At 43.4% G+C, this 14,952-nt stretch overlaps 1 protein-coding gene across 1 annotated transcript in view; it reads right to left on the reverse strand.

The window, feature by feature from the left end:
- Positions 1-4,674, reverse strand: part of MPP5 (membrane protein, palmitoylated 5) — a 54,941-nt gene extending 50,267 nt beyond the window's left edge. The window contains exon 1 of the mRNA XM_015413316.1: positions 4,177-4,674. Coding sequence (XP_015268802.1) covers positions 4,177-4,579 — 403 coding nt within the window. The 5' untranslated portion in view covers positions 4,580-4,674. The remainder of the gene's footprint in view (positions 1-4,176) is intronic.
- Positions 4,675-14,952: the final 10,278 nt, after the last annotated feature.

Consider the following 14,952-nt stretch of genomic DNA (forward strand, 5'->3'; position numbering starts at 1 on the left):
GTATCTCGTCTCCTGATATCACTAGAGCTCATAGCTCTACTAACCTCTGAATTACAAGCAATGGAATGTGTAACATCTGCTTGTTCATTTGGGCTAGAGCAGAGGTGATATGAAGGCTAAGCAAACGAAAAAAATTAAGAAGAACATCCACCCCCTCCCAAGGAAATGTTGGGCAGCAGTGAAAAAGTTACTATGAAGTATTTTCTTTTCAAATTAGTGAAATGTTTTTCAAGACACACTCAACATGCCCTGGCCTGGATAGCCCAGGCAAACCCAATCTCAGAAGCTAAGCAGGGCCGACCCTGTCAAGTACTTGGATGGGAGACCTCCAAGGAATACCAGAGCCAGGATGCACACTTAACCTGAAAACCTCAATGAAAGGCTGTGATGGCATCAGCAGCATGCTCTGGCACAGCAATGAAGTGTTTTTTTCTACAGGAAAGGCAGACAGTATGTTCTGGCAGCATACAACACTAATGTATTGTCTCGACTACTATATGAAGCAGCAATCTGGGTCCATGGGATGAGACTACAGATCAGATACTAATACAATTTGTGTGACAAATCAGTGGGATCTTGAAATACAGAGATGGTACTGCCTTTAGACTGGAACTTGGCCAGCATTCTGTTGAATCTAGGGCTTGGATATTGGCATTAAATCTGAAACTAATGTTCTCTGCTTATTATATTACATGAAACAAGATTAATTTCTGTAGTCCATAGAATCAAGTTGTAACAGAAAAAGTCAATACCATACAATGCCAAGAAAAAATAGTTTTTGTGTTAGGGTGGCCCCTAGCCCGTAAGATTATCAAGAAGTTGATTATGAAGATTGATATCAATAGTACCACCTGCCAGGCTAGGCATGTTTGCTTTACTTTCCATATGGGAATCCCACCACTCTTTACAATCCCAAAATACTTCTTTGATCTTACAATTCCAAGATACATGCGAGCGATTTTGCTTGCTAGATTAAATGTGATACCATCTGTGATCTCTGAAGGCCATATAGTAGGTATCCCATTTTCAGATAGATATTGCAGTTTTAGTTTAGGCAGGGCTTTTTTTGTAGAAAAAGCCCAGCAGAAAATTTAGCATAATAGGCCACACCCAAGCAGAAACTCATTAGCACATTAGGCCACATCCCCATGCCTTCCCTTGGCTTGTCCAGGCAAGCCGGCCCTTGAACAGGCTGGGAAAGGCCGATCCTTCCAGGGGCCCCTCTGGCCCACTCGCCTCAAAGTTGCCAAGAGGGGTCGCTCTCCAGGCCTTCCCTCTGTAGCCATGTACACAGAGGTTTTGGCTGTAGTGGGTGTGGCCAACTCTGAAGCCAGCTGGAACTCCGTTCCTGTGCGTTCCTGCCCACAAATAGCCCTGAGTTTAGGGATCATAGAAATTGTGAAGCATGTTTGGTTTGAATGTTTGCGGTATAGAGAGAAATGGATCAAACCACTTATGTGCCAAAGAAGTGAGCTTCCCCAAGCTATGTTAGTTCCTAAATTTTAATGGATTCTAGGTCAGCAAATATTATTTTGTTAGCTAAATTCCTTGTTCAGGCCATGAGAGTTTGAGCAGCTTGTTACATCTTCTGTAATAGAGTATACTCTGTCCTCTATGGCATGAACTCTTCCTTACTTCCTCTTATTAGGGTTGCCAAATCGAAATTGGCCGGGAGCGGGGGGCTCCCGGCTGGCATCCTCTTTGTGCGCGCGCGCATAGCGCGCATGTGCGCCACGTCACCCGGAAGTAACGTCACACGCTGGGGGCAGAGCCACGCCATTTGAGGGGAAAACTCTTTGTTTTCCCCTCAAATGGCATGGCTCCGCCCCCAGCGTCCGACGTCACTTCCGGGTGACGCGGATGTGGGGTTTCCCCCGCGCCCTGATTCCGTGGGAGCGGGAATCGGGGCTCGAAACTGGGGGGGAATTCCGCCCCCCGGGGGCATTTGGCAGCCCTACCTCTTATTCCTAGTTGGGACTTATTGGTACTACTCAAGACTTGCAGGTCAGAGGAATGGAGAGGGAAAGAAAAGAAATAACAACAAATTTCTTCAGAGTTCAGTGTTTTCAATGTTATTCACTTTAAGTTGGTATCTAAATATGATGGTAGTCTTATTGTGACTCTATTGGACTGTTCCTGACTGAATAATACATATTCTTTTGTTTACTATAAAACTTATTTTTTAATTTCAACTTTTATTTTTCCTACCACTCAGACTGCAAAAACTAAGATATATGTGCTAAGGGGAGCATAAGGCATAGCAGTTTACAGCTGTCTTTCAAATAGTGAGTATTTTTTCAATTTTATTTGAATAAAAGTGAGATACTTATACCTTTAAATTCCACAAGAACTCCAATTAGTACAATTTTATATGCTTAGTTAAAGGAAGGATTTTACTGTTTTAATAACAAAAATATATGTTTGATAAGCAAGTATTGCACATATTTCAATTTTCCAAAACACACATTTTCCTGAAAAATCATGACACCCCTCCCCCAAATTTCCATCTCTGTGATGGAGTTTTGCAGTCATACAAAGAGGACATATAAGGACAAGGAGCAGATCTGCATGATAATGCAGAAGCACAGAAGTGTCTGAACATAAATAACCATGCTATGATTGTTTTTATGAGAATGAGGCATCTAGGGAGATTTCTCAGAGGTAAAAAGCACACAGATCTATTAAAGACTTTTATCCTTGCCTGTCAACTTCCTGGTAATACAAGCTGACAAAGTGTCCTACAAGGAAGCAGACAAGCAACTGCACAAAAATAGGCTAGAAGATTTTGCTGCGAGAGAGCTGATGTACAACTCCAAGTTGAGTTCATGACTAAGCAAGGATTGAAGTTTAGATCACATCTTTATCCTGTGATATTTTAAAGCCAAACTGGATCAAGAGGCAGTATCAACACAGAGATATGAATCTATTTAGCGTGTTTTAATATAAAGGTATTTCGCTATACTAAACTGTGTTACTCATGCCAATATTTAAAGCGGTCTACCTGGAAAACAAAACAGCAGCATAAATACTGTGAGTACACCTCCCACTGTATACAGAATACAGAAAAAACCAGGGAGGTCCCGTTCACACTAGGCAATTTGGCCCGGGAGCAGGACAGTTCGGGGGCGGATCAAACCGGCGGGATCACACCACAACATCTGGGAAGCGTCGTGCTTCCGCCTCCGAACTGGCCCTTCCCGGGAAAAAGCGCCTCAAGTTGACACCACCTACCTTGGTGGTTCAACGAGTAGACACGCTGCAGGCCGGGCATCTGATCGCCGGCGCTCCCTTGCGCCAGCACAATCCCGGCCCGGAGCTGAACTGCGCATGCTCCGACATGCGCAGTTCGGCCGGCACCCGGTCTGAGCCATGTTGTCTCCCCGGCGTTTGATCGCGCCGGGGAGAAACGGCGCCGCAACCAGGGGATCTGTGGGATCCCGCAGCGGCGTCTCAACGTTGGCGCGGCTTTTAAAAGCCGCGCCTCAAGAGGCTTTTTTCCTGTCGTGTGGCAGGGGCCGGATTTAACCTAAAGTATGATTGGATTTCCAGTTACTGAGCTGCAAGCTGCTTCAAATCAATGGGTAATGTTTATTCTAGTAAACATATTGCCTCTGCCTCCCTGACTCACACCAACACTTTCAAAAGTTCCTGTTTCCTCCCCCTCTGCTATTTAGTCTAGATTACTCCCCCCATTCTTCCTGTGTCACTGGCCAACACTTACTTCAATTACCTGTCTCCCTGGTCCCGGCTCCATGGTTTCTTTTCCCCTCACAAGCCACTGACTATTCTGGTCTCTCTTCAGCCACCCTGCATCTAGGTTCCATATTCCTTAAACTTTCCTACCTCTAGGGCTCTCTTCTGATTCAGCTTTCATGTCAAGCAAGCACACATCATTTCACTACCACCATCAGTGTACAGCATTAGTGGTGGCTAAAAATCCAGCCTTGGGCACATCTGAGGTAGCCATTGCTAAACAAGTATCATGTTCTGAAAACTTTCTTAATGGGAATTAAAGTGCTTTTATCACATTTTATGATCAAAGCAATTGGTGTAATCAGAACAATTAGTGGGTGGTTTCTTCTTAGAACTATTGTCTAACAAGCCAAGCCAAGCAAATCTTGTTTTAAGAGGCCTAAAGTATATGAAAGTTTCATTCCATTTGCAAGCAACACATACCTAAGACTTTCACAGCACAGTGTGGGCTCTCCAGAATAACTCCTTCTCCTGTATCAAACATAGGATTGTCTATTCCAGTTTTGGGAGGAATCTGAGCTAGCTTCTTTAGCCGCATAGAAGAATTTAGGTCCAGTTCCTGTTTCTTTCCTTCTTCTTCCCGCCTTCGCCTCAAATCCTCCTGTTGTTGTCGAATTCGATCAAGTTGAGCACTCCGCCGCAGTGGCATCATCCTGGTGCCCAGATCACCAGGGCAATCAACAGCCATCTCTCTATGCTTCTGAGGTTCTTCAAAAGGTGCAAGATCCACATTTTTTGTTTCACTGTCTGAATCCTCTGTTACATGTCCATTCATATGAGTGGTTGTCATCGTTGTACATAAAAAGCTGTACAACTTGTCAGACATAAAATTTATTATAAAGCCTATTTTCTTGATGGTACCACTTAAAATCCATCATAATTTCAAGCAATTCTTCTTATGCATTACCTAATTCAGATGAAAAGAAATATCCAGCGAGATAACCTATGAGAAAACATAAAACACAGGAAATACAGTTAATGGGGAAAAACCAATTCTTATCTCCAACATTTCCTGTACATTTCATTGATTTTAGTGAATTTAGTGGAAATATTCAAGTACAGACTTCCATATATCAGCGCAATTATGTAAGTACTAGGAATAAGGCCCGTTGTGAAAATAAATACAACAAGCTCTGGGCGGGTGCCCTGACCCTGGGCATTCAGCATCAATTTGCTGTTACACAGAGTTTACCGTTTTCTCCAGGGGAACTGATCTCTGCCATCTGGAGAGCAGCTGTAATTCTGAGTGATCTCCAGCCCTCCCCTGGAGATTGGCAGCAATGGTTCCCCAGGAGGAATTGGCTGGTTTGGAGGGTGAAGTCTATAGCATTGTACCTGTCTTGGAGGTGGCAACCCTATCTCCTTTCCAGCCAACCATGAACATACTGTTATCTACCCCCCTGACTTCAGTTTTCCATCTCCCTCCCACACCTGGAGCCTCTACCTAGGAAAAGTACAGTCTTTCTTCTCCTCAGTGGGGACCTAAGCAGGAGGGAAAGCAATCCCAGCAGAGTATAATGATTCAGAGTCCATCCTGCAAAACAGCCATTTTTTCCAAGTGAACTGATCTCTGCCATCTGGAGAACAGTTTTAATTCTGAGTCATCTCCAGCCCTCACCTGGAGAAGGGCAGCAATGGTTCCCAAGGAGGAAATGGCTGGTTTGGAGGGTGGAGTCTATAGCATTGTACCTGTCTGAGGTCCCGCTCCTCCTCAAACCCCACCCTCTCCAGGTTCCGCCCTTCAAAACTCCAGGGTATTCCCAACCCGGAGGTGGCAACCCTATTTCCTTCCCAGCCAATCATCAACATACCGCTATCTACCCCTCTGACTTCAGGTTTCCATCTCTTCCCCCCTCCCTGTAGCCTTTACCTAGGAAAAGTACAGTCTTTCTCCACAGTGGGGACCAAAGCAGCTCACATCATTCTCTTCTCCCCCTTTTAATTTGCACAACAACTTTGTGAGGTAGGTTATGCTGGAAATCTCTGAGTGGTCTGAAATCACCCAATCAGCTTCCACAGGAAGAACCTGGGTCTGGAAGACCCTGCTCCAAAGCGCTAAATGCTACATCACACTGGCTGTCTTGGGGGGGGCACCTCAGCAGTGTATAATGACACAGAGCCCACTATCTTTTCTAGGGGAACTGATCTCTGCCATCTGGAGAGCAGTTGTAATCAGTGTTCTCTCTAAACTGAGTTAGTGTGAGCTAGCTCACAGTTTTTTAGCCTCTGGCTCACACATTTTTGTCTTCGCTCAGGAAGGATGGCTCCAGAGCAAACTAATTTATGCAGTAGCCAAATCGCTCACTCACAACTTTAATGCCAATAGCTCACAAAGTAGAATTTTTGCTCACAAGACTTCACAGCTTACAGGAAGCATTCGTTGTAATTCTGAGTGATCTCCAGTCCTCACCTGGAGACTGGCAATAATGGTTTTCCAGGGGGAAATGACTGGTTTGGAGGGTGGAGTCTATGGCATTGTACCTGTCTGAGGTCCCACCCTTCCTCAAACCCCACCCTCTTCAGGCTCCACCCCTCAAATCTCCAAGAATATCCCAACCTGCAGATGGCAATCCTATCTCCTTCCCAGGCAACCATCAACCTACCGTTATCTGCTCCTGATTGCTACCATCTGGAGAGCAATTTTAATTCTGAGTAATCTCCAGCCCTCACCTGGAGATTGGCACCGATGGTTCCCCAGGAGGAAAACTAGTATTTTTCTCCACAGTGGAGACCAAAGCAGCTTACATCATTCTCCTCTCCCCCTTTTGATCTGCACAACAACCCTGTATAGTAGGTTAGGCTGAAGTCTGTGGCTGGTGCGAAATCACCCACTCAACTTCCACAGCAAGAACCTAGGTTTAGCAGACCTTGCTCTGAAGTGCTAATTGCTACACCTAGGGGAGCCAACCCCCAGGTGGAGCCCGACGATTGCCGGTTATCTCAACTGAACTCCAGATAACAGATCTCTCCCCCCTGTAGAAAATAACTGCTTTGGAGGGTGGACTCTATGGTATCACAACTGAACTCCAGGTAACAGATCTCTCCCCCCTGGAGAAAATAACTGCTTTGGAGGGTGGGCTCTATGGCATTCTATTCAGCTCTCCCCTCCCTAAATTCTGGCTTCCTTAGACTCCACCACAGAATATCCAGGAATTTCCCAACCTGGAGCTGGCAACCCTAGTCAGGACTGGCCCCAATGAGTTCCTCACAAAGGCCTGGAAAGGGCTTCCTTCCTTTGCCTTTGTACTGACAGAACCAAGCTTGGTTGCCTAGCAACAGCCACTGAGGGAAACGTTAGTCCCACAGGAGCCAAGAAGGAGGTGTCCATCAGGAGAGACAACGTTTTGATAGTTTATTCTGTGAAGGAAGAGTGTCCAGGCTGGCAGTGGGTGGGGGAGAGGAGTGGACCCAGCCCCCAGCAAATGGCATGCGAGTACTCTTGAGTGGCGGTTGACTGGCCAATGGTTGATGGAGCGTACTGCACAGCCAATCGGAGAGCTGGAAATGGCCAATATGTAAGGGAATTATATATATAGGACAGGGAGATGGTGATCCTCTGAATGAACAGGTGTTTATCTGTAAAATCCACACACATCCTTGGAGGAAGGAAGAAAATGGTGCCTGTGCTTTTTCTCTCTCTAACAGGACATCTGCACATAGTAAGGCTTAAAGAACTAACTCATTAACTAGCCATTAATTGACAATACAGTTAACTGCAACAGATTTTCTGTGAGCAAATATCCTTGTTTCAAGAACCTTTGGGGGAAAAAACTTCAAGACTTGTTACACATTCTAAACTAGCCTCAGATTAAGGACACTTTGGGCATGCAGACTCCCTGGACATCCACAGTATGGATTCAGGAACTTGCAAAACCACATTTTCCAGACTCTCTTGTGACAGCAACACTACCATTACAACACTCTAGGAAGGAGGCAGAAAGAGGTCCCACACAAAAGCTTCCCCAAGACCTCACTATCACTGCCTTCACCAGACAGTGAAAGGGCTGGCTGTGCTAGAGGGGTGACGTTGATGGCAAGCATTTTTAAAAGTGGCCCCAAACTTATCAGAGCTTGGGCCTAATTGTTAAAAGCTGGAGGAGGGGTGGATGGGAAGGAGGAAAATACTTGTATGTTTGCCATTTTCTGAACTTCCAATCAGTAATTATTATTCTACAGGAAGTATTTTTTGCTTACATCTGCAGATTGAGCTGCTTTAATCATTTCTGCAATACAAGATCCTTTTGATCTGCACAACAACCCTGTATAGTAGGTTAGGCTGAAGTCTGTGGCTGGTGCGAAATCACCCACTCAACTTCCACAGCAAGAACCTAGGTTTAGCAGACCTTGCTCTGAAGTGCTAATTGCTACACCTAGGGGAGCCAACCCCCAGGTGGAGCCTGACGATTGCCGGTTATCTCAACTGAACTCCAGATAACAGATCTCTCCCCCCTGTAGAAAATAACTGCTTTGGAGGGTGGACTCTATGGTATCACAACTGAACTCCAGGTAACAGATCTCTCCCCCCTGGAGAAAATAACTGCTTTGGAGGGTGGGCTCTATGGCATTCTATTCAGCTGAGTTCTCTCCCCTCCCCAAACTCTGGCTTCCTTAGACTCCACCACAGAATATCCAGGAATTTCCCAACCTGGAGCTGGCAACCCTAGTCAGGACTGGCCCCAATGAGTTCCTCACAAAGGCCTGGAAAGGGCTTCCTTCCTTTGCCTTTGTACTGACAGAACCAAGCTTGGTTGCCTAGCAACAGCCACTGAGGGAAAAGTTAGTCCCACAGGAGCCAAGAAGGAGGTGTCCATCAGGAGAGACAACGTTTTGATAGTTTATTCTGTGAAGGAAGAGTGTCCAGGCTGGCAGTGGGTGGGGGAGAGGAGTGGACCCAGCCCCCAGCCAATGGCATGCGAGTACTCTTGAGTGGCGGTTGACTGGCCAATGGTTGATGGAGCGTACTGCACAGCCAATCGGAGAGCTGGAAATGGCCAATATGTAAGGGAATTATATATATAGGACAGGGAGATGGTGATCCTCTGAATGAACAGGTGTTTATCTGTAAAATCCACACACATCCTTGGAGGAAGGAAGAAAATGGTGCCTGTGCTTTTTCTCTCTCTAACAGGACATCTGCACATAGTAAGGCTTAAAGAACTAACTCATTAACTAGCCATTAATTGACAATACAGTTAACTGCAACAGATTTTCTGTGAGCAAATATCCTTGTTTCAAGAAGCTTTGGGGGAAAAAACTTCAAGACTTGTTACACATTCTAAACTAGCCTCAGATTAAGGACACTTTGGGCATGCAGACTCCCTGGACATCCACAGTATGGATTCAGGAACTTGCAAAACCACATTTTCCAGACTCTCTTGTGACAGCAACACTACCATTACAACACTCTAGGAAGGAGGCAGAAAGAGGTCCCACACAAAAGCTTCCCCAAGACCTCACTATCACTGCCTTCACCAGACAGTGAAAGGGCTGGCTGTGCTAGAGGGGTGACGTTGATGGCAAGCATTTTTAAAAGTGGCCCCAAACTTATCAGAGCTTGGGCCTAATTGTTAAAAGCTGGAGGAGGGGTGGATGGGAAGGAGGAAAATACTTGTATGTTTGCCATTTTCTGAACTTCCAATCAGTAATTATTATTCTACAGGAAGTATTTTTTGCTTACATCTGCAGATTGAGCTGCTTTAATCATTTCTGCGATACAAGATGACTGTCAAGGTCAGATTGACCATGATGGCCACTCCAAAATGAAGCTTAATTTTTTTTAAGTTTCTATTTACATTGGTCAACTCCCTTTACTCCCATCTACTTGAAAATTAATAATGGAATTGGAGGGAGTGCTTCGTTATAAAACATTGTTCTTGGCTTTTGCATATTCTCTTTTATTGCTGATTGAGAATAACCTTTTTATTATGTTTCAAAAGTATAATTTGCTAGTCTGGATGGTAAGAAACTTTGCTGGATCACATGAACCATTTGTTCCAACATTTTGTTTCCAGGACTGGCCAGCAAGATGCCTCTGGGAGCTCACAAGCAGGATGTGAAGATGATGGCTACCTTCTGTATTACTCCCCCAAGAGGTGCCATTCAGAGGTATACCGCTGCTAAACACTTAGGTTCCATAGCAGCATCATGGCTAATCATCTTTAAAAGACTTGCCATCCATTTGCCTAGGCCTTTTTTAAAAGCTAGGGGTCATGAGCAGCAAAGAAGTGTTTGACTCCTGGCAATGTGAACTAAACATTACCTTTAGCTCACATTGCCAGAGGTCAAACACTTCTTGGTTCAGCCACAATGAAGTCCCGTGGCTTCAACTGCAATTGATGGAAACCAACGGTGGTAGCAGTTACGAAACTTCCTGCAGTTCTTCGTGAGCAAAATTTTGTCAGCAAGCACCACTTTCAACAGCAACCATACTTGCACTATATGCCACAATCATGCTCCATAGCCCTGTGAGTAAAGTATGAAGTGACAAATGAGCAGATTTATATCAGCAGATGTAGCCTTGTCCATTTTTGGAAGTGAACCTACTCACACTGTGTTATTTATATTTACAAGTACCAATTGTATTACAACTGCCATCTAAAATTTCGCTGCAATAGCTTTTCAAACACAACTGATTTGGGATTTGGAGCTTGTTATTTTATGTTATTTTAGCAGGGGATGTTTTAACTATTATGGTAAGCCACCTTCATCCAAGAGAAAAATCAGGATTCAAATGTCAGAATACATAAATAAATATGTAATTTAGTGGTTTAACATCCCACTGAAAATATCAGAAGCTTACTATTTCTATAGAGCAATGGAAAAGTTTGCTTCTATCTATGGGATACTGTCTGACAAAAATGAAAACCTCAAGACATGCCCAGGAAACATAATGCACTATAGATTGCAAACTTAAATCTAAAGGATGTATGCAACATGTTAACATGGGAAAAGGAATTTCGTATTACTTTTCTATGTTTTAGGTGATTCTATACATTGTACAGGCAAGGTAATAAAAGTCTGCTTATACTAATGAAAGCTACCTGCTTTACTTGTACAATCCACATTTAATCCAAAATATACATAATAGCTCAGATCAAAATAAAGCATATTTTTGAAATGTGTAAAACTCATCGAAGTGTCAGTTGTAAATAAAAAACTACTTGAAAGCCCTAAACAAACTACAAAAGCAGCAACTGTCAAATGGCCAATTCCACAATGTCTCTGAAAATCACTCACCTGCACTACAATAGTATTATTAAAAGATCACTACGTAGTTCCAAAAAGGATGGTACCTAATTTTACTTAACATTGCTCAAGGGTTTTGGAATTAAAATCCCAGTTTCCAGTGATCACCTGACTCACCATACTGCCTGCTTTCTGCCCCATCCCCAAGAGATGGGAGAGAGCAAATTTCAGAGATCCTGCTGTAGACAGCTTCCTTCAGGGTACTTTCCCTGTTATGTTCTCTCTTCAGCTACAATGCACACAGCCTCTTCCTTCCTTTCTGGTCCTTAAATATTCCTTTAGAAATAAGGCAGAAGAGACATATAAGTTTCAAGATTTCTGCATCAAGACTGCTGGTTGGTATAAATTCTAAGATACCTCTTTCGCTAATTTATCTAGCCCCAAGTTTCTTAAGCTTTGGGTGCCATGTGAAAACATTCATATTTCCACAGGTATTTTAATGCCTTAGTTTGATTCTACTTTTTGTTGCTGATGCAGTTAATATTGTTAATTGTTAATTCCACCCCATCCTTGTTCATCTGGCATAATATTATTTTTCTCCTGATTTGTTTCTGTGCATATTGCAGACACAGTGCATATTTTCAAGCATGCATTTACTAGTTAAATGTGACTAATTTGGCCACAGCCAGTATAGTGTATGTAATAGTTCTTTTAACTCAAGAGTTTCATGTTTTAACTCTATATCCAAATATGCTGCTAGTCCTCTTGTAACTGTATGAGACCATTTGTCCAAATAAAATATTTTTTCACTGCTGTTTTTCCTGTCTCTCAGACAGCAAAACCTATGCAATATATGCAAAGATGGCATAAAGTGCGGCATTCTGTAGCTCTTTTTCAAGTATTAGGTCTTTCACTATGGTATTTGTTGAATACTATGGCATTCTAGTATAAATATACCAAATGCTACACTTTGATATGTTATAAATGACGTATTTTATGTTACTAAAGCAGAGCAATATATTTAGATTTTATAAGAAAGTATTGCATATATCATTCCCCCTCAAGTTTCCAGAACCTCCCCCCACCCCCCCAGCAACAAATGTTAAAACTCTAGTTTTCACAGAGAATGGGCATTTCTGAGTAATCATTATACTAGATGCTACTATGCAGCTCTGGTTATTTTTTGTTTTTTTATTGATACATTGCTTAATTTTTTTAAATTACTATGAATGAAAACCATCTCAGGAGCATGTGAGCTGAGAATGCAGAATATGTATCTTTTATAGCAACTAAAAGCTTCTCAAAGCAGACTGCTGCGCACTATTCCCAAGGATCTTCTGACAGTTAGAAGTAGCTTTCCAGGGGATACAGTGGCCTGAACAAGCAGTAGGGGAGGTGGCAAAGGTCCCTCTTGGTCTCTATCCCTTTAACATCTCCACTTCCAACTAGACTGGCCATAAGCAACAAGCACAGAAGTAGCCGTAAACATAGAAGGTTCTCAGATATCACACCACCATTCTTTCACTCTCTCTAGCCTTAACTCTTCAAGATCTCTTCAAGAAAGTTGGAGAAATCAAGGGAGCGTTCCATGCAAAGCTGGCCATGATAAAGGACAAAAACGGTAGGGACCTAACAGAAGCAGAAGAGATTAGGAAAAGATGGCAAGAATACACAGAAGAACTATACAAGAAAGACCTCGATGTCCTTGACAACCACGACGGTATAATCACTGACCTCGAGCCAGACATCCTGGAATGTGAAGTTAAATGGGCCTTAGAAAGCATTGCTAACAACAAAGCTAGTGGAGGTGATGGTATTCCAGCTGAGCTATTCAAAGTCTTAGAAGATGATGCTGTTAAAGTGCTGCACTCCATTTGCCAGCAAATTTGGAAAACGCAACAGTGGCCACAGGATTGGAAAAGATCAGTATACATTCCAATCCCAAAGAAGGGCAACGCCAAGGAATGTTCAAACTATCGCACAATTGCACTCATATCACACGCTAGCAAGGTCATGCTCAAGATCCTACAAGCTAGGCTTCAACAGTACGTGGATAGAGAACTACCAGAAGTACAAGCTGGGTTTCGAAGAGGTAGAGGAACTAGAGATCAAATTGCCAACATTCGCTGGATTATGGAGAAAGCAAGAGAGTACCAGAAAAATATCTACTTCTGCTTCATTGACTATGCTAAAGCTTTTGACTGTGTGGATCACAACAAACTATGGCAGGTCCTTAAAGAGATGGGAGTACCAGACCACCTCACATGTCTCTTGAGAAACCTGTATAAGGGCCAAGAAGCGACAGTTAGAACCGGATACGGAACAACTGATTGGTTCAGCATAGGAAAAGGAGTACGACAAGGATGTATACTGTCACCTTGCTTATTTAATATATATGCAGAGTACATCATGCGAAATGCTGGCCTGGATGAATCACAAGCGGGAATTAAGATTGCTGGGGAAAAGATCAACAACCTCAGATATGCAGATGATACCACTCTAATGGCTGAAAGTGAAAAGGATCTAAAGAGCCTCTTGCTCAGAGTAAAAGAGGAGAGCGCAAAAGTGGGCTTGAAGCTCAACATCAAAAAAACTAAGATCATGGCATCCGGCCCCATCACTCCTTGGCAAATAGAAGGGGAAGTCGTGGAAGTAGTGACAGACTTCACGTTCCTGGGATCCCAGATCACCGCAGACTGTGACTGCAGCCATGAAATTAAAAGACGCCTGCTCCTTGGGAGGAAAGCGATGGCGAACCTAAACAGCATGATAAAAAGTAGAGACATCACCCTGCCAACAAAAGTCCGCATGGTCAAAGCAATGGTATTCCCAGTAGTCATGTATGGCTGTGAGAGTTGGACTATAAGGAAGGCCGAGCGCCGAAGAATAGATTCTTTTGAACTATGGTGCTGGAGAAGACTCTTGAGAGTCCCTTGGACTGCAAGAAGAACAAATCAGTCAATCCTCAAAGAAATCAACCCTGACTGTTCCCTGGAAGGCCAGATAATGAAACTGAAGCTCAAATACTTTGGCCACCAAATGAGAAGGGAGCACTCACTGGAAAAGACCCTGATGCTGGGAAAGATTGAAGGTCAAAGAAGACGGGGACGGCAAAGGATGAGATGGTTAGACAGTGTCAGCGATGCAACGAACATGAAATTGAGCCAACTTCGGAGGACGGCGGAAGACAGGAGAGCCTGGCGGGAGATTGTCCATGGGGTCGCGAAGAGTCGGACTCGACTGTGCGACTGAACAACAACAAGCCTTAACTATTCAGCATCTGCTGCTGAGTAACGGAGATAACATTTCCTCTAAGGGTTTCATTGGCAATCAGGCAAGACCCAAGCAACCACAGCTGATGTGCAAATAGATAACACTGTGCCCAGACAGAAGGTTGACCCATAAAACCAACTCAACAAAGCACAAAAGAGTTTGCCAATGCAGCTATTAAGCTCTGCTGCCTTTACCCATGGGTTCTATACATTGAGAAAAGATAGAAGTGTCAAATTATATATAGATCCTGATAATCACACTTTAATTTAATACTAACATCTTGTACAACAAGTTGAAGATACTCTAGTCTCAGGAACCAAAGCCTCCAAAATGAATGCTACAGTATGGTTCTCCTTGAACTGGTGGAAAATATATTGAATTCTGTCAGTCAGAATCAGAAAATTCTATATTCTTTTATGAATAGACATTGTGCTAATGAAAAAAGCATTATCTTATTCTGGATGTCCTAAATAAACATTCATGTTTAAGACAATTAATGACTCGGGGCTGTTGGCTAGCTAAAGATGTTCCAGTCATTCAAATATGATTTACATATCAGAAAGCTTCAATGGAGGTAAATTTGAAGAATTCCTGTGCAGGTCTCTGTGCTCCCCAAAATAAGATCCTGGATCCTTGGAAACACAGCAGGATACAGAGGAAAGCAGCAAAAATTAACCCCTCTTCTCTTTTGCAAATGGAGTGAGAATTCAAAAGGCTGTATGTGTGTGTGTGGGTGGGTGG

This window comes from Gekko japonicus, unplaced genomic scaffold (genome assembly GCF_001447785.1).
Source record: "Gekko japonicus isolate JY-2015 unplaced genomic scaffold, Gekko_japonicus_V1.1 scaffold32, whole genome shotgun sequence".
NCBI lineage: Eukaryota > Metazoa > Chordata > Lepidosauria > Squamata > Gekkonidae > Gekko > Gekko japonicus.